This window comes from Saccostrea cucullata, unplaced genomic scaffold (assembly GCF_032062105.1).
Source record: "Saccostrea cucullata isolate Sc308-1 unplaced genomic scaffold, CSIRO_AGI_Scuc_v1 ctg12043, whole genome shotgun sequence".
Lineage (NCBI taxonomy): Eukaryota > Metazoa > Mollusca > Bivalvia > Ostreida > Ostreidae > Saccostrea > Saccostrea cuccullata.
The window spans coordinates 1-19,769 of record NW_026922620.1 but is presented as its reverse complement, the minus strand read 5'-3'; the positions used below and the strand labels follow the sequence as shown (position 1 = coordinate 19,769).

Below are 19,769 nucleotides of genomic sequence, written 5' to 3'. Positions count from 1 at the left end.
AGAAGACTTGAATATTTTTGACCTATCATTTCCTGATTTATTTCTGCAAAGAAATGAGGATGCATTAGAATTTCCTGACATTTTTCTGGATTCTTTATCTCAAGATAAGGTGAATTCTGAACCAAGAAAAGAGCCTCCTCAGTTCATCAATTCTAGCATGGCCATTTCTACAAAGGAACACAGAAATCAACCTGATGTGAATATGTGGAATTCGTCGAAATTTTCTGACAAAACTTTGAATTCTGCATCACAAGAGAACATGATTTCTGAGTCAGAAAAAGACATCCCATTGTCATTGAACTCAAAAACATGTATTTCTTCACCAGAAGTCATTCCTTATCCCCAACAAATTGAAACATCATTCAACTATGATAAAAGTTCTTTGGAATTTCATGATACAATTCTGGATTCTTTAGTACAAGAAAAGGAGACCTCTGAGCCAGGAAGACAGTTTCCTCAACCAAACAATTCTAGCAAAGATCCAGCTACTGATATTGACCAAAGGAATACAACTTCTATGAATGTTGAAAATTTATCACATGCAATGACAATCCCTAATGTCTGTGAGTCAGAGAATAATACAAGCAATCATACAGACATCTCAGCAACCCTTCTCAAGTCAGCCTCATCTGATGTAGCTTCAGGTACCCAAAATGTGTTCAGTAAGTTTGAGCAGCAGCAACCCTGTACTACTGAAGATTTAACAGTGGACAGTAAAGAATCATCATGTCCAGCTAATGCTAAAAAGTTACCCAATTCAACTGTTCAGCTTTTAAAGGAGTCATCAGCTTTTCTGAAAGATGATACCTTTTCCACAAGACAAGTCAGAAGACTTAGAAGAGTTGCAACATCTCTAAGGGTGCAAGACTACGCATTGCCAAATTCTCTTGAAGAGTTTTATGTGGAGAGTGAGTCATGCAATTATGCTGAAAGATCTGGAATATCTCTCTCAGAAAAGTCACATGGAAAGGAAATGCCACATCCCTGCTCAACTCATGATGATACATATGAGGAAAAAACTCGCCATAAGGACAACTCAGAAATTGTCAGAATGGTAACAAGGAGTTCAAATAGGGCAACTAATAAGAATAGGTCTATTCAAGCTTCCATAGCTGTTTCAAAACCCAGAAAACATAACTATCTGAAAAGCACTGAGAAAAGAAACTCAAGAAAAGAGGCTGATAAGGACAACACTCAACTAAGTTTTCAAGAAGAACAAACAGCAGAATGTGAAAAAGAAAATAACCACCAAGAGAACAGTAAGAGGAAGCCCTCAGATGTCAAAAAGGGATTATTCTTGGTTAAGTTTGAAGGCAGAAAGTACAGATGCAGTGAAGGAATATTGACTCCAGTTAGATGTAAAGATTCTGTCAGCAGTGAGAAAGAAAAGGATGATTCAGATTTATCTTTAAACGATGACTTTGATCAAAATGCCTCAAAAACTGGACACAAGATCAGAATGAGAAATGGAGTTGTAAAAAAGAGAAAAAAAGATGAAAGGGGGAACTCATCTCAGGAGCGGTCAGGTGTTAAAAAGTCTAGATCTCAATCTCCCAAAGTGATGATCCAGAATTGCTTGCAAGAAATTGCGGTGTCAATAACTAAGAATTCTAAAATGGTTACCACCAGGAAGTCAAAAAAAGTCTGTATAGTTCAGAAAACTACAAGGGTGAAAAAGGAACTTTTCCCTGTGAACAGGAAGAAAAGTGGAAAGACAGTGAAAGACATCTCACACTCATCAGCTTTAAAGTTGCAAAAGAAAGGTACAAAAGCCAGTCCTGCTAAGAAAGGTGTCTCGGAAAAAAAGAAGCATGGTATTGTGAAACAGAACCAGTCTTCTACAAGAAGTGATCAAAAGAAAACCACCAAAAAAGAGAAGACGAGCACTGGTGAGAAAGTTTTGAAATCACAGAAAGGAGCAAGTCCTCTGGAGAAGGAAGATAAAGTAGCAACTAAGACACAACCGAGAAAATTACCTGTGAAACCAGTTATTAGGATTCACCAAGGTCTTAGAAACACAAGTTTGAAAACGTTTAAAGCTCAACAAAACAGCAAAAACATAAAAGAGCTGACCAAGAATATACCTCAGAAACCCTTTCCTTGTGCATTCTGCCAGAAAAGATTCAAGAAAGCCTCACAAATTGAGAAGCATATCAAAGATGATCACAAGTGTTCACGTTGTGACAAAGTACTGGACTCCAAGGTAAGCATAGCTATATAAAGATAACTGTAAGAGCACAAATTTTCATTGGGTGAAAATTTTGTTTATTTGTTACGTTGAAAGGTTTTGTGAGTATTTAATTTTGTTGTTTCAAAAGTAACTATATTCTATATTTTAATAGTCAAATAAAAAATTTCATTTAATTGAATTCAATGAAAAATATTTATCAACAAAATAAAAGGAAATGCAGGGGGTCAGGGTTTGAATCCGGGCCTGGTCAACTGCTGTTTTACTCCTCTCCCATTACAGATGTAATAATAATGTATGATATGGTGATTTTTATACACTATACATTGTTTAGGAAGCAAAGCAGAGACATTTCTATGGTTTCCATGCTACAGAGGTACATAAATGTGTTACTTGCCAGAAGGAATATAACTATCCTTTCCACCTAAGGAAACACTTTGAATCTCGTTCACACAAAGACCTCATAAAATGTCTCGTCAAAGAAATGAAAAAGTTATCCAGGGGAACATCTTCCATCAGAGGGAAAGCTTGTAAGTGCTTCAAAACTTTTGAAATATGACCTTTTTATCTCACCTGAACCAAAAGCTTTAGTGAGCTTTTCTGATCACATTTTGTCAGGTGTCTGTCTGTTTATCTGTAAAATGTACACATTTTTGAATTCTGATGTAGAAGAACAAGGCCAATTTCTACCAAACTTGCCACAAAGTACTGTAGACGTACTTTTTTCCACGGGGTCATAATTCCGCGGAGTCTCAATTTCTGTTTAATCCGTGGAAAGAAAATTACGCGGATTTTCTAGATTGTCACTATATGCCTTACATTTATATTAAATATGCTTGGACAAATTTCCGCGGAATATTTGTGACCGAGTACATAGCGTAAATTAATACCGCGCGGAAAAAAGTAATTCTACAGTATTCTCTCGTAAAGTGGCTTTGGGTTTGATCAAATGAATGACCACACCTTCAAAGGGGAGATAGTTATAAATTTTGAATATTAATGACATCTTTTTCAAATCTTCTCAAACAAACTCTGAGCCATAAATGCAAGGAAGCATCCTCAGGTACAGTGTAGTTGTAGTGTACATTCATATTTCTTCAAATACAGTAAAAACTCAGTTAGTACGAACACGGATATTGCGAATTCACAGATATAGCGAAGTTATTGTGGATCCTCAGCTATATAAATTTTTAAAAATTCTTATACAGATATAACGAATTATGGATATAGCAAAGTAATTTCATAGGTCCCAGGGACTTCGTTATAACCGAGTTTTACTGTACATGACCTCAGAGGTAGAGTAGAATTGCAATGTCTTCAGCAAAGCCTTTGATTGGTCATATTTGTTTGGAAGCATTCTCAGGTATGTAGATTCAAATTTGTTCAAATCATAACCCCAGTGGGTAGGGGGGAGCCACAATGGATAATCAAAATTTAATATAGGATTATATAGGCAAAATTTTGCAAAAAAATCTTTTCAAGAACAGCAAAACCATGATTCCCATCATTGGTCATTTTTGTAGTGTAGATTCTAGTTAAGAACCCATCAGGTAGGGAGGGAAAACACTTGGTAATCAAAGTTTTATATAGGAATTTGTAGAAAAATATTTTTTTTCAAGAACATCTCAAGTATGATTAGTTAAATTTATATGGAAGCATCCTTAGGTAGTGTAGGAAGTTTGTTAAAATCATGACCCCTTGGGATAGGAAGGGGCCACAATGGATGTTCATCTTTTTCAATAGAATATTCAAGATTAGCAAAGCTATGATTTCTGTTCATTCTTAGCCAAAGTCCTCATGTGAGACTTGTGGCCCACAGGCCTCTTATTTTAAATATTTTGTGAAGTTAGGTGTCAAACTGTCAATATTATTGAAATATATTTATTTTGTTGCAATTAAAGATGTATTTACTTAAATAATAAAATGCTTTCTTTGGTTGTAAGTATGGAAATTAATGTCACAGCTGTTGCAGAAAAAATACAAAACCTGGGGTTATGTAATTTTTTACTGCAATTGCTGCAACACTTATTCCAATGCTAAAAGACATTTTATTATTTACATCTATATGAAAAACATTCTAGTAAGTACAAAATTTGTTTTGAAAGATTATGCACCCGGGGCAACAAAGTTCGAAAGAACTATTTTTAGCATATAGGTCAGTCAAGGTCACAAGGTCACTAGACCTTGGTGTCATTTGAAAGGACTTAACTAGTGTAGTATGCATACTCCAAATATGAAGTCTCTATTTCCTATGGTTCAAAAGTTATGGTTAAAGTTCGAATAAGCTATTTGTAGCATATAGGTCACAGTTACTAGGTCATAAGTCATCAACTTTAGTGCCATTTGAAAAAGCTTAATTAATGAAGTATGCATACCAAACATAAGTCTCTTTCTTCTATGGTTTAAAAACTATGGGAAAAGTTTGAAAAAGGTATTTTTAGCATATAGGTCACAGTCAAGGTCACAAGGTCATGACCTTGGTGTCATTTGAAGAACTTAATAAGTGGAGTATTTATACCAAATTTGAAGTCTCCATCTCTCATGGTGCAAAAGTTATGGCGAAGGTTAAAGTTGACAACAGACAAACAGACAGGACAAAAACAATATACGATACAGATCTATCGATCCGGGCGCATAAAAATTGAATATGTTAAATATTGTATTATACCTCATAGAGGACTATGTCATTGTATACATGGAACAGCCATTCAAGAAAACTTTACTTGCTTTGTAAAGTTTATGCACTGATTAATTGCAATGGTTTTTATAAGAAATAAAGGAAAAAATATTCAGTAGATGTAGATATATGTAAGTGACCCTCGTTATTGATTTTTACTTTCAGTGAAAGATGGAAATTCAAAACCAGCCATTTGCCCAAGTGAGACTTCAAACCATGACCTTACAGCGTATGACAAAACTTCACAATCTAGGTCAAGAAAAAAAGTGAAATTCATGGAGATGGAAAACACTTTCTTTGATGAAAATGCAGATTTATTAGAGCTTATTCACAAAATAGACTACACTAGTGGAGAAAATGGCATTGTTAGGCACTTCCTATACAAAGATCCAGAACTTGCAGAAATTCAATCCTGCCTAAAGGAAGAGTCTAACTCGAGCACTTGCTACGAGGAGATAGAAATTGTCAAGGAGTACAGCATCACAAGCCACTGTGAGAATTTCCTGGAAGATGCAGGTCATCCCTTAGCCATCAGTGATAGCTCAAGGTCATCAGAACGAAGGGACAGTGAGACAAGCATATCAAGTGAATCAAGTGAATTGTCTGAAATGAACCATGGATGGAACGATTCCTATGTTTCAAATAATGTTACCATGGAACCAGTAATGTACGGTAAAGCCAGGCTAGAGAGTAATTCAAATTCTGCAATGTCAGGGTGGTTTTCAGCAGCATTTGATGTTATTGAGCAAAGAAATTTGGATGATGATCCTACATATTCTTCATACTTGGGATTGCTAAGCAATGAATCTGGAATGCAAATCTGCAGTGTTTCAAGTACAGTTGATCCATTAATCAGATCAACACAAGAATATACCAAAACGTACCAGGAATTATCTTGCATTTCAAGTGCAAAAGACCTTGGTTTCATGGAGAAAGGTCCAATAGGCATCTTCTCCAGTCACGAGATGGAAAATGGAAATCATCTCCAGAATAACCAATTTACAGCAGGGGACTTTTCTCAAAGCAATTCCAATTCTTACACTTGGAGCAAACAAGACAGATCTTGTTTGCAGCCTACCAGAGCAATAACACAAGAGCCATTAAGCAACGGGAACAGTTTATGTCCTTTGTCTGCATCTGTGTATGGAGGGCATCAGACTATGTCCTGGATTCACCCTTGTCAGACGGCAAATGATACTCTTGATGCTGCCCAAAGTCTGATTATGCTGTCAAACCCAGAACAGGGTATCTCTCCAGAAGTGGATAACCGATCTACTGATAATGAATCAACAAATAAAGACGTTCAGATGGAATGGGAGTCAATCTGTTCAGAAATTCAAAGAGATGTTCAGGAGTATACAGAATAGTGGATGTTTTAAAGGTGCAGGATGGTAGAAACATTTGTAACCGAGTATCAAACATTGATATACAAATACTTGTACATGCAAATAATGCTTCCCTCTGGATTTTTTTTTTTGATTGTTGTTTATGTATTATATCTATATGTAATCATATAGAATTGTTATGAACACTTTCAATTGAAGTTGAATATTTTTACAACTCTGTAGACAGTGTGTTTTGTATTTCCTTTTTAAAAAGTTTTATGGCAATTAGCAGTCTATTTTTAGCCACAAGTAATTTTTTTACAATGCAAAGTCATGCATATTACAGGTATCTTGTTTGATTTATTGGTTTTAAACTCCACCCTGAGCTTAATATGCCTTTCCTACTAAAATTTGTTCAGAAATGGAAAATTTTAAAAGAAAGAATGTTTCTTCTAGAAATATTGGAAATTTGTGGGGAACAAATTTTTTAATTGATGGCTTTAAGAAATTTAAAAATTGCTTAGTAAAACAAGTAAAAAATGACAAATGTCATAAACATTCAGATATGAATCTTTTAACAACATTTTTTTTGTGTGATTTGTGATCTTAGCTAAGCATTGATTTAGATGGTCCCATCAAAATAAGAACACAATTGGAGGCAAAGAGGATAAAGCATAGATATAAGACAAGAAAGGACATGTGCATTTTAGTAGAAAAGCCTTTTTTGATTGTCTGTTTTATATTTTGAGATATATTTTAGGTTGACAAGAAAGATAGTCTTGTTTTTTTTTAATCAATGTTTGTTTAGAGCAAATGTTATTTTTTATTGCACTTCAGTGCTATATACCATTTCTTCAAGTTGTAAAAATGTTTCTTTTTTAATTTTTTTAATGAAACTTGATTGATTAGTACACATGTCTCATTTTAAATCAAGCCATTCTGCAGGGTTATCTTCTAGTCATTTAAGTTGTTATAATTTTCATCTGTTAATGGCAGCGAATTTTGTTATTAAAGAATATTCTAAAGGAAAATATTTTTCTTTAAATTTAATTATAAGTATTGCAGTGCAAGTTAGAGTGAAATTCATCCCTAGTCAATGTTGAAGTGTATCAGAAACTTAATTTTGTAACAGGATCATTTGTATCAAAAAAGTGAAGTCTTGGATTACTTGCCGTATATTTATATTAATTGATTCTATTTGTATCAAAAAGAGGTTTTCATTTTCATATGCATCTGAATGGTATTTTTGGCAGTTTGGTTTTTAAGTTAATCTTGCCAATGACTGCTCTATACTACCAAAAATTTGAAAAGATGACTGACCACACCAGGATTTGAACCTATTTCCCCTAAACCACAAGTCAGGTTCAGCACAAACTGAGTTATCAGGCAATCGAACCTGCCCGACTGCCATTTCCATTTTCCCATGAAACCAACACAGGTTTTCCCAAGGAATTTTTAGCTCACCTGAGCCGAAGGCTCAAGTGAGCTTTTCTGATCACATTTTGTCCGTCATCCGTCCGTTCGTCTGTCTGTCCGTCCGTCTGTAAACTTTTCACATTTTCGACTTCTTCTCAAGAACCACTGGGCCAATTTTGACCAAACTTGGTACAAAGCATTCTTGGGTAAAGGGAAATTTAAATTGTTAAAATAAAGGGCCAAGTCTCCTCGCAAGGGGAGATAATCAAGAAAAGACAAAAATAGGGTGGGGTCATTAAAAAATCTTCTCAAGAACCACTGGGCCAGAAAAGTTAAAAATTATGTGGAAGCATTCTAGGATAGTTTAGATTCTAAATTGTAAAAATCATGACCCCCGGGGGAAGGGCGGGGCCACAATGGGGAATCAAAGTTTTACATAGAAATATATAGGAAAAATCTTTGAAAATCTTCTTCTCAAGAACCACTGAGCCAGAAAAGTTGAAACTTATGTGGAAGCATTCTTGGGTAGTGTAGATTCTAGATTGTTCAAGTCATGACCCCCCGGGGAAGGGCGGGGCCACAATGGGGAATCAAAGTTTTACATAGAAATATATAGGAAAAATCTTTGAAAATCTTCTTCTCAAGAACCACTGAGCCAGAAAAGTTGAAACTTATGTGGAAGCATTCTTGGGTAGTGCAGATTCTAGATTGTTCAAGTCACGACCCCCCGGGGAAGGGCGGGGCCACAATGGGGAATCAAAATTTTACATAGAAATATATAGGAAAAATCTTTGAAAATCCTCTTCTCAGGAACCACTGGGCCAGAAAAACTGAAACTTATGTGGAAGCATCCTGGTATAGTGTAGATTCTAAATTGTTCAAATCATGACTCAGGGGGGAAGGGCGGGGCCACAATGGGGAATCAAAGTTTTACATAGAAATATATAGGAAAAATCTCTGAAAATCTTCTCAAGAACCACTGGGCCAGAAAAGTTGAAAATTATGTGGAAGCATTCTGGGGTAGTGTAGATTCTAAATTGTTCAAATCATGACCCGCGGGGGAAGGGCGGGTCCACAATGGGGAATCAAAGTTTTACATAGAAATATATAGGAAAAATCTTTGAAAATCTTCTTCTCAAGAACCACTGAGCCAGAAAAGCTGAAGCTTATATGGAAGTATCCTGGTATAGTGTAGATTCTAGATTGTTCAAATCATGACCCCCCCGGGGAAGGGCGGGGCCACAATGGGGAATCAAAATTTTACATAGAAATATACAGGAAAAATCTTTGAAAATCTTCTTCTCAAGAACCACTGGGCCAGAAAAGCTGAAACTTATGTGCACATGGAAGGATCCTGGGGTAGTGTAGATTTCAAAACGTCTTAATTATGATCAGTGGGTAGGGTGGGGATGCATTATAATGTATTACAAGGGGGAAATCTGGTAAAGAACAGAATGGTCAAAGCTTCTTAGGTGAGCGATGTGGCCCATGGGCCTCTTGTTCCACTTGTTGCAGCCAGAAAATGGTCAGTGCATCAAATGTAACAGAAAAAGAAAGAAATGTGAGAGGCCAGACCATGATTTGAACTCCGACCCCCTGAATATCTAGACAAGTGCTCCAAGTGAGCTACCCAGGCCAAAATCTAGTCCCTATAGCTCGCTACATTCTTTCCCCATTAAACAGACGAGTCCAATACCTCGTATACACAAGTTTACCAGCTTTGTTGTGGTTAAATGTAAGTAAGTTCTAACAAGGCTGGTGAACAGGAAAAAAATTGAACTACTAGACCATTTTTAGGTCACCTGAGTAAACTCAGGTGACCTATTGCTATCCGTTGTCTGGCGGCGTCCATCGTGCGCCATGCGTTAACATTTGAACATTTTCAGCTTCTTCTCTGAAACCGCTCAACCAATTTCAACCAATTTTGACACAAAGCATCTGTGGGTGAAGGGGAACATAAATTATGAATTTCATGGTCCCTGACCCCCTGGGGCCTGAGGGGTGGGGCCAAAACCACTAAAATTAGTGCAATCTTTAAAAATCTTCTTCTGTGCTCCTAGACATCAAGCTGTCAAACTGTTGGCATGATTGTAATCAACATTGAGTCCTCTACCAAAATTGTGAAATTCATGGCCCCAGGGTTAGGGGTGCTGGTGCTAGGGCGGGGCTAAATAGACTGTATAGTGAAAATGCATTGTTACTTCGAAAATCTTCTCTGCTCCTGGGCATTAAAAAAGCTAACCAAATACATAGTTATATTGAATAAGATTGCCTCTTCCAAAATTGTGAATTTCATGGCCCCAGGGTCAGGGGTTCTGGTGTTAGGGCGGGGTTCTATTGATTATATAGTGAAAATGCATAAATTCTTTAAAAATCTTCTCCTCTGCAATTGGATATCTAACAAAAGAACTATGTACATAGTTATGATAAGGAAGGATGCTTCTTCCCAATTTGTGAATTTCATGGCCCCTGGGTCAGGGGTTCTATTGGTTATGTAGTGAAAATGCATTAGTTCTTTGAAAATCTTCTTCTCTGCCCCAGGGTATTAAACAAACAAACTAAGTACATAGTTATGATGACCGAGAATGCCTCATCTAAAATTGTGAATTTCATAGCCCATGGGTGAGGGGTTCTGGTGTTAAGGCGGGGATCTTTAATTGTTTATATAGTGAAAATACATTAATTCTTTAAAAAATCTTCTCTTCTCCTGGGTATGAAATAGACTTACCAAGTACATGGTTATATTGAATAGGTCTGCCTCTTCCAAAATTATGAATTTCATGGCCCCAGGGTCAGGGGTTCTGGTGTTAGGGCGGGGCTCTGTTGATTATATAGTGAAAACGCATGAATTCTTTGGAAATATTTTCCTTTGCTCCTTGGTATAATGCCAATGATCTAAGTATATATTAAATATGATGAAGAAAGATGCCTCTTACAAAATGGTTAATTTCAGGGCCCCTGAGTTAGGGGTATTGCAGACACGGGGGGAGGGGGGGGGTTACATAGTCTGAAAATAAAGTAATAATTTGAAATCTTCTCTTTGATATTAATCACCCATTTCTTATGAAATGAAATTTATAAAGTTTCCAAAATTTTGAAATATGTGGCCCCAGGGTCAGTGGTTCCTCTGAGTTGGTGTGCACAACTGGTGGTTATAAAGTGGAAATGCATTTTTTCTCTATTAATCGGATCTGCCTTTACCAAAATAAGCATGCTAAGTGTATAGTTATGATAAACAATGGTGCCTCTTTCAAAATTATGAATTTCAAGGCTTTTGGTTTAAAAAAGACAAACCAAATTCAGTTGTTGGAAAGTTGTTACATGTTACTCAGGTGACCTATAAGGCCCAAGGCCCGTGGGCCTCTTCTTAAATAAATTTGGCAAAGATTAATCTTGGTGAAAAGGAAACAAATTTGTTCAAAGGTTGCATCCTCTTTCTGGAAAAGAACCCCTAGGTCAGGAAAGATAAAACCTGGTCAAGCTTTCTGACTTATTGTGGAATCATAAACTTTGTGGTGGCATAATATTTGTGAAATTCTTGAGTATATATTCCTTTCATCTATGAATTTACATCTTCCATGAATCACAAAGGCGTCAAATTTATGTTTCTTTTGAGTGAATTCATGAAATTATGTCCCCGTAAAAATGTAAAATTTAAGTAATCCATGAAAATTTGCCTTCACAAACTTTGATGATCCCACAGTAATTAATGTCTAAATTGTTTAAATTATGACCTATGAGGAAGAGCAGAAGCTTTCACATGTTTCATCTTGTCTGGCTTAGTGGTTCTTCAAAGACATAATCCTTATTTTTCTTTCCTTGATTACTCCCTTTGGAATGAGGAATGGCCTTTCTTCTCAACAATTTGTTCCTCTTCACCCAAGGATTCTTTGTACCAACTTTGGTTAAAATTGGCATGGTAGTTCTTGAGAAAACTTGAAAATATTGAAAGTTTAGAATGATGGATTGATAACAGGTATAATAATAAATCAGGAAAATTCACTTGTGCTTTCAGCTCAAAAGAGCTAAAAATCTTTAAAGAACAGCAAAGTCATGATTTATCACATTTATATATCCATAGGTAGTACAGGTACATGTTCATTTAAACATGACCCTAAGTGATAGGGAAGGGCCACAATATGTAATCCAGTTTTTCTAGAGGAAAATAAAGGGGGAATCATTCTGCTAATGAGAACAGAAGGGCCATAATATAATTACCACAAGTCATACTTTAGGTACAAGATAATTACAATTTGAACCTACCATCTGAATATAATTTTTGTATAAAAGGATAGATGTCCATCAAGTTATAACAAAATGATCCCAACCTTGCATTTCCAGATTAATTTACATGTATTAGTAAATGTTTTGAAATTAGTGAACGAAAAGGCACACATTCTTTCCCTGAGTTAAAAAGATTCAGGGAGGAAGGTTTTTCCTTTAGAACATATGCATTTAGTAATCATGTTAAAACAATTTTTAGAATTATTGCAACTACTTTTCATTTATGTTCCAGGTAATGGCTGTGGCAGTCATGAAAACTTGACTATATGCTATGCAATACGTAATTCACAAGTTAACTTGCAACAAAAATTGTGGTTGAGAATCTAGTCATACTTTCTAAGACAAATCGAGCAAAGTAAATTGATATTTACATTACATCAGTTTGAATCCCCTATTTATGTTGTATCTAAAAACCTACAAAATATGCATCTTTATTAGAAGAACTGAGGGTTGGGGTATATTGTTGGTAGAGATATCAACATTTTGGCTGCTTTCTTTTAAAAAAAACTAAATTAAAACTTTTTATTTTGATATATTTATTTACTGTTACAATGTCTAATCATGTATGTTCTTTAACATCAATAACTAAAATTAGCACCAAATTGTACATGTATGATCCTAAATAAACATACCTAACAACCAAAGGCTTTTGATAAATACTTAATACTGAACACATTATCTTAGACTATAATTTAAAGTGGTAAATACATGTATAAAGAAAAAGTTATTAAAAAGGCCTCTGCTAAGAATCATGTAAATGCATCAGAAGAAAAACATAAAAAAGGAAATCTGAATGAAATACCACTAGGTTCATGGTATGTAATATTTGCTTCAACACAATCCTGTGAAACGTAAAGTCAAATGGATCAACAAATGTAGAGGTAAAAAGTTTTAAATATTACTAAAATCTGATTCAATTCTGACTGACAGTTATAGCACTTAATAACAGATAAATGGTTAAATGTACATATTACACACTTATAAAATAAATCTGACTAGCATACACAAGAGTAGTAACAAAGATAATATAGACAATTTTATCCACAATTTTCCCACAGCATCTTAACTTAACTGACATTTTTTGGTCTTCCCAAATTATTTCTCCCAAAATTTATATATTTCAATCCTCCAAAAATGCAGCATTTTTTTTTTGTTTACTTCATTGGGGACCAAGCAGTGGGAAGCAGAAGGCGACTTCTAGTACAGTAAGATCCATCTGTTAAATAATAAGAGAAAAAATATTTGTTAGATATATATACAATTAAACATTATTCAAGCACATAAAAAAAATGATATTAAACATACAGCTATGAAAAAATGTGTATTGTCAAGTACTAAAATATAATATTGTGAATGTTTTCTACCAAATTGTCAAATACAGTGAAACCTCATTATCACAGATGAAAAACTTCCAATATGTAGTTTGAGATATTGAGAGTAAAGCAAAGAAAGTGACAGGATCTTGCAAACTGATTCAACTTATCAATTGGTTGATAGTTTAGATATCACTGTTTGAGATGGGATGCTAAAATTATATCATGAAATACTAAAACTACATCACCAAATTGTAAAATTAAAATAAAGGACTCACAAGAGCCTCCTGCTGCACTGGTAACAATGTCATCAATAGATTTGTGATGCCACAACTGGTATGCTACAAAAGATTCACAACCTCATTTTAATACATTGAAAAATTAATGTCCATATAAGTGGATATTTTAGCGAGATGCAAATAAAGTGATTTTTCCTGAAAAATCAACAAACAATTTTAGAAGAAAGTGATTTTAATGAAAATTAGAAATACAATCATTATGGTAACCCCAATATTCATTTTAGAGACCTTAAACCCTTGCTAAATATGCCAAATTGATTCCTTACTAAAATTTCTGCTTACATGGTATTTAAAACAAATGCACATGACCTTACAATGTAAACAGAATTAATGGTAACTGAACATTAAAGGGAACAGAAATCTACTTAGTGCAGAGAGTAAACAATTCCCAAACTGGAGTAGTAAATCATTACAAGACAAAGAATTTTCCAAAGGATGCCATTGTTCTAGTTGAATATCTGGAACTTATAGCACCTGAACACAGACTGCAGTAGATTAACCTGGGAAAGGATACTGTAGAAACACAAATTTTTATGGGGATCAAATTTCAATGATATACATGTTCTAGCTAAACGGTTTCATGGGCATTAAATTTTGTGGATAAATTGTAAACAATGAAATTAACGAAATTTAATCCCAAAAAATTTTCTGCTTTTACAATATTTCTCAAAATTATAGGCTGGCCATGCATCAAGAATATATAGAATGGATGTAAAGAGTATCTGACGTGAAACTCCTAGGCTAATACTGTAAACATCCCTTTTAAGATGCCTAATCCATAATTTAAACAGGTAGAAATAAAACCTTAAACTCAAGATTAACAAGTAGCTCATCTCCATCTCTTTAAGGTAAGATTTTAAGGAAACAAAACAAGAGGCCACATGGCTCACCTGAGAAGCGTTAACCATGATGTTCTTTACCTTGTAATACCTTGTATTACCAAATGTGGCCCCCTCCTACCCACAGGGGTCATGATTTGAACAATTTAGGATCTATACTACCTCAGGATGCTTCCACATAAGTTTCAGCTTTTCTGGCCCAGTGGTTTTTGAACAGAAGATTTTTAAAGATTTTTCCTATACACTTCAATGTAAAACTTGGATTCCCTATTGTAGCCCCGTCCTACCCCTGGGGGTTGTGATTTTTACAATTTAGAATCTCCCCTACCTAAAAATGCTTTCACATAAGTTTCTGTTTTTCTGGCCTAGTTGTTCTTAAAAAGAATATTTTTTTATGACCCCATCCTATTTTTTGTCTTTTCTTGAATATCTCCCCCTGTGGTGAGACTTGGTCTTTCATTTCAATAATTTCAACTCCCCTGCCCCCAAGGATACTTTGTACTAAGTTTGGTTAAAATTGGCCCATTGGTTCGTGAGAAGAAGTCAAAAATGTAAAAAGTTTACAGATGGACAGATGGACAGACAGACAGACGGACGACAGACAAATGTGATCAGAAAAGCTCACTTGAGCCTCCGACTCAGGTGTGCTAAAAAGTCCATTCTAAAAAGATGCATATCCTCCATTTTATATTTTTACAATACATACATGAACTGAGAGATCCTATGAGAGAGGAAAAGGTTCCAAGTAACTGTGCATCTCCTTTTTCCTTGGGGAGATCCTTCAAAGGTTTTTCAGTGCAGCAAAGTTCATACACACCTGGAGTACATAGATAATCACATGTCATGCCCTAATTAGCTAATGATAATTACTCAGTGAAATAGGAAACTGTGTAAGTGAAGCTATTTGTCCAAAAATAAAAAGGTAAAAGTTCTCAACTGAATGCAATTTTAGTGATTTATTATACCTAGCAAAGATAACCACCCAACATTACCTTTGATACAGAATGATTTTTTTTTTTATTTTAGTGATCTTGACACTCAAGATTCCTTATGCCAAATTTGCAATCTTGGTAAACTTTCCATTTTTTTTTCTAAATTAATTTATTGCTTATGTAAAACTTCTTTCAAGTAGGACGATTCTCAGATAAGCTTGAACTTTCAGTAAGGCGTGGCACTCGTTACATAATTAGCATCTGAAATTAAAACAGCTTTCATTCACTGTTGAAAAATACATGGGATAAAAAATCGGGCAAATTTCGCTGAGTATACCGAATAACCAACATTGTCTCATCCGACAAAGAGGTGGAGCTTAAGCTGTCTCATCATTGTCAACAACAATTTAAAGTTCTTAATGTTATTAATTTTTTAACCATTGAGAATCTATTCATTCAATTGACAGATGCTAATTATGTAGTGCCGAGAATGGCATGCCTTACTGAAAGTCCAAGCTTACCTGAGTCCTGAGAATCGTCCTAAATATCAATCATTCTTGGATTTAAAAAAAAATCATGATTAAAATGTTTGATATTTGCTTGAATTCATTGTATTTACATGTTACCTCCACTCTCTATCTGAAACAGACTTTTGCTGGTCAATATTTAACAGCATGTACTTTCTGTCTGCATCAGACTAAACTTATTATGCACAAGACAACCCTTGCTGGTTATTGTGTTACCTCCATGGTTCCTGATCCCACCTCAGATGTTTTAGAGGTCCCTATATGGTCTCCTACCAATCTGTTTTGTTTAATGGACTTGCGAGCTGAAATACCGTTCGTTATCTCCAAATATTTCACTCCGCTAACTGCTGGTCAGTGTCTTACCTTCACTGTCTGTATATACTAGGCTATACACTTACAGGTCATGTCTTACCTCCACTGTCTGCCTGTACTAGGCTGCCCTTGCTGGTCAGTTTCAGCAGTACATTATCTTGACGATCCAACATAGGCATTATCTTACTGATGTACTGAGCAAGCCAATTAGGGTCATGTGCCAGTGCCTCTCTCACCCCTGCTCTATGCTTCAGAGAATCTGTAAAGGAGAAATTCATATAAATTTGATCTTTTTATGGTATATTAAACAATTGTGGACTTCAAAACTATACATAATTAATACACCAATCTCAGTTAATAGATTCTTGAACAACAATATCATAATACTGGTATGTTATCAAATAACAGTGAATAGTGCTATAAGTTTGACATTTGTAAAGTAAAAATATCAATTAGAGGGGGAAAAATTCCTATACGAGATATATTTTAACTACATTTTCTTTGTCAAAGTACATGTACACTGTAAGTATATGTGCATGTTCAGCATGTTAAAGTATATATCTGCTTAGTAAGTTTCTATAATATACATGTACATTTAATTAATAAACAGTCTTTTTGTAGACCTTTAATTGTCAAACTACAATGAAATTATGTATATTGCTGTAAGTATATGTGCATGTTCAGCGTGTTAAAGTATATATCTGCTTCAGGTTCTATAATATACATTTAATTAATATAAAAGTTTTTTTGTAGACCTGGTATGCAGTTTACCGTATTCCCAAATGTGAACAACATCACTGATTCCCCCTATCTCACTGATCCAGTACCCGGTCAGCTTAGAATGTTTGGTTCTTAAATGCAGGTGCTCTGCTGACAGTTGGATAAAGCTTTTGAAGTCTTTAGGGTAAATGCTGTAGGTCCGCAGTTCGTATATTGGTCCATTATGCATGCTGCGACTGTTGGCAACCATGGCAAAACATCTTGAAATGAGCTGGAAAAGAAAAAAATCAAAGCATTTCATTTTTCATTTTAAACAAGTCATATTTTTCTGTTCAGATTAATGCATTAAATCATAAATTCGACTGGCTTGTTTGCCTGTTTTAAGCCTGCTGTCTGGCTTGTTACAGTTAATTATCAATCTCATTTGAGGCAGATTTTATACTAAATGAAGGTACCGGGTATGTATATCAGCATTTTTTTTCCATAGGCGCCTTCTACAGATTTCATATATGACACAAGACTGCATCTGTATTCTAACCAGGTTTATACCTTACAAGTCCTTAAGAAAAATTTCACTTTGAATTCATTACATCATTTTTAAAAGTAATTTGTAGTCACTGTACTGTAACTTTTTATAACCTTATTGCAAAAGGATAAATAGGAGATGTTCCCTGGTTACAAAGTATAACATAACAGATGCTCATGGGCCACACTGCTCACCTTCATCACCTTGGCCCTGTTGGTCTTCAGGTAAGAGGCCACAGCCTATCATAGAAGCCATGATTTGAACAAACATGTATGCATACTACCTCATGGTTCTTTCATTTTATTTTATAACATGAGTAATCATGCAGATATTCATTACAAAAAGTTTTTTTTTTCTTGTATTTTTCCTTGTATTTTTCCTCTTTTGTGGTGCTACTCTTCTTCCATCGCTTCAAACAAACTTCAATCTACACTGCATAACACCAGTGTTTTTCCTATGAATCCGCTACCGGCCAAATTGACCGCTTCAACTGACAAAAATGCCCCTTTGAAATAAGAATTTTGTTGTTAGGTCTACAGAAATTTTGTTCATAAACCTCAGCCCCTTGCCTGTTACAACTGATCTCTAACCCTTTACTTTGAACTAAAGGGAAAACACTGAACTACCTGAGGATTCTTCATATCAATACAAACTAGGGCTAATTGTAACGGGAACCGTTACAGATGTTCCCCAAACGCTCCCCAACTCCCTTTTGGTGCCATACTCCCTTTAAGCTTCATTAAAAATGACAAACTCTATGCATTTTACACTTTAACAACGTTTCCCTGAAGTATACCGAGTATATTCAAATTTTAGCATTTGCACGCGTGCACATGTAAATGCATGTGCGTAATGACCATATTCTCTTGTCTACACTATCTATATACATTAATATAATAAAATAATAAAGCATTTAATCCAAAAGTATTAAAAAATAGGCTTCATCAAGTGTATTTTTGATTTAACCCATCTCACGTACATGCACGTGCATGCATGTGCATGATGACCTTACGTTTTTGTAGGAATCCACTATGTCTATCTATGTTCTAAATCCCATCCTGTTTGGTTGAAAATCAAAGGAGTTATACCCATTTAAAGTTTAAGCCAATCAGATTGCAGCGCACGTGCATGCGCGTGTTTTCATGATACCTGCTATATATTATATTGTAGTATATCCTAATGCATGACTGTGTTTAAAATTTCAAAGCATTTCGTCAAAAAACAAAAGAGATATTGAAATCTTTGTTTCAGCCAATCAGAGGGAAGCGCACGTGCATGCACGTGAGTTCGTGCTAATTTGACCATGTCATATTATCTAGACTATTAATATATCCTTATAGAATGAGTTTCAAAGCATTTCAATAAAAAATGTAAAAGTTATGGCTATAATAAGTATATCAGTCATTTCACTCATTTCACGCGCACGCACGTGCATGCGTAAGCGCGCAAAATGACCTTCGTTGTGCACACCTACACTTGACACCTATTAACCCTAAAAAGGTTTTAACTTAGTTGGATGAACAGTTTCTGAGAACACTCGCGGACAAAAAAAGTACCGGAGAACAAAGAAGAAAAAAAAGAATAATAATAACTAGGGCTAATTGTAACGGGAACCGTTACAGATGTTCCCCAAACGCTCCCCATCTCCCTTTTGTGGCATATTCTTTGTACGCTTCATTATGTCACAGGTGGTGAAAAGTCAAGTCTCAACCGGGACTCGAACCCAGGGCCTCTGGCGTACCGAGCCAGCGCTCTAACCAACTGAGCTATTGAGACCCGATATATTGACTGACTTTCACGCACCTGTGAACCCGGTGACATAATCCCCCTCTTTGTAGAAATTCGTCCTCGAATTCTACGAGTTAAGGAAATGCTGTGAGGCATGTTCCAAGGAAATAGTGGGTTTTGTACGTTAGGCGCCAAATGTCACAGGTGGTGAAAAGTCAAGTCTCAACCGGGACTCGAACCCAGGGCCTCTGGCGTACCGTGCCAGCGCTCTAACCAACTGAGCTATTGAGACCCGATATATTGACTGACTTTCACGCACCTGTGAACCCGGTGACAATTAAATAAGACAAACACGATGCATTTTAGACTTAAACATTATTTACCCAGAAGTATATCAAGTTTATTCAAATTTCAGCATTGCACGCATTCGCATTTGAATGCATGTGCGTAATGACCATATCATCTTGTCTAAACTATTCGTATATTTTAATATACTAAATATTACAACATTTATTCCATACGTATTTAAAAATATGTTTAATACAGTGTATTTGTAATTTTACTCATTTCACGTGCACGCACGTGCATGCATGTGCATCATGATCATATACTATTGTAGGAGCCCATAATGTCTATCTATGTTCTGAATCCCATCCTTTTTGGTTGAAAAATAAGGGAATTAT

At 35.4% G+C, this 19,769-nt stretch overlaps 2 protein-coding genes and 2 non-coding genes across 4 annotated transcripts; 1 reads left to right on the top strand and 3 right to left on the bottom strand.

The window, feature by feature from the left end:
• The first annotated feature begins 157 nt into the window (after window positions 1-157).
• Window positions 158-6,267, top strand: LOC134262091 (uncharacterized). Its single transcript, XM_062744488.1, has 3 exons — window positions 158-2,203; window positions 2,523-2,718; window positions 5,031-6,267. The coding sequence occupies exons 1-3, from the start codon at window positions 158-160 to the stop codon at window positions 6,230-6,232; spliced, it is 3,444 nt and encodes a 1,147-aa protein (XP_062600472.1). The 3' UTR covers window positions 6,233-6,267.
• Window positions 6,268-12,965: 6,698 nt separating this feature from the next.
• LOC134262092 (protein NipSnap homolog 3A-like) lies at window positions 12,966-17,216 on the bottom strand. The gene is made up of 5 exons (XM_062744489.1): window positions 16,884-17,216; window positions 16,213-16,371; window positions 15,048-15,158; window positions 13,482-13,544; window positions 12,966-13,106 (listed from the first exon to the last, which is right to left on the bottom strand). The coding sequence occupies exons 1-5, from the start codon at window positions 17,131-17,133 to the stop codon at window positions 13,045-13,047; spliced, it is 645 nt and encodes a 214-aa protein (XP_062600473.1). The 5' UTR covers window positions 17,134-17,216; the 3' UTR covers window positions 12,966-13,044.
• Window positions 17,217-19,060: 1,844 nt separating this feature from the next.
• On the bottom strand, window positions 19,061-19,134 carry Trnat-ggu (transfer RNA threonine (anticodon GGU)). The gene has a single exon. It is a non-coding gene; the product is annotated as a tRNA-Thr (tRNA).
• Window positions 19,135-19,304: 170 nt separating this feature from the next.
• On the bottom strand, window positions 19,305-19,378 carry Trnat-ggu (transfer RNA threonine (anticodon GGU)). Its single transcript has one exon. It is a non-coding gene; the product is annotated as a tRNA-Thr (tRNA).
• Between the last annotated feature and the right edge of the window lie 391 nt (window positions 19,379-19,769).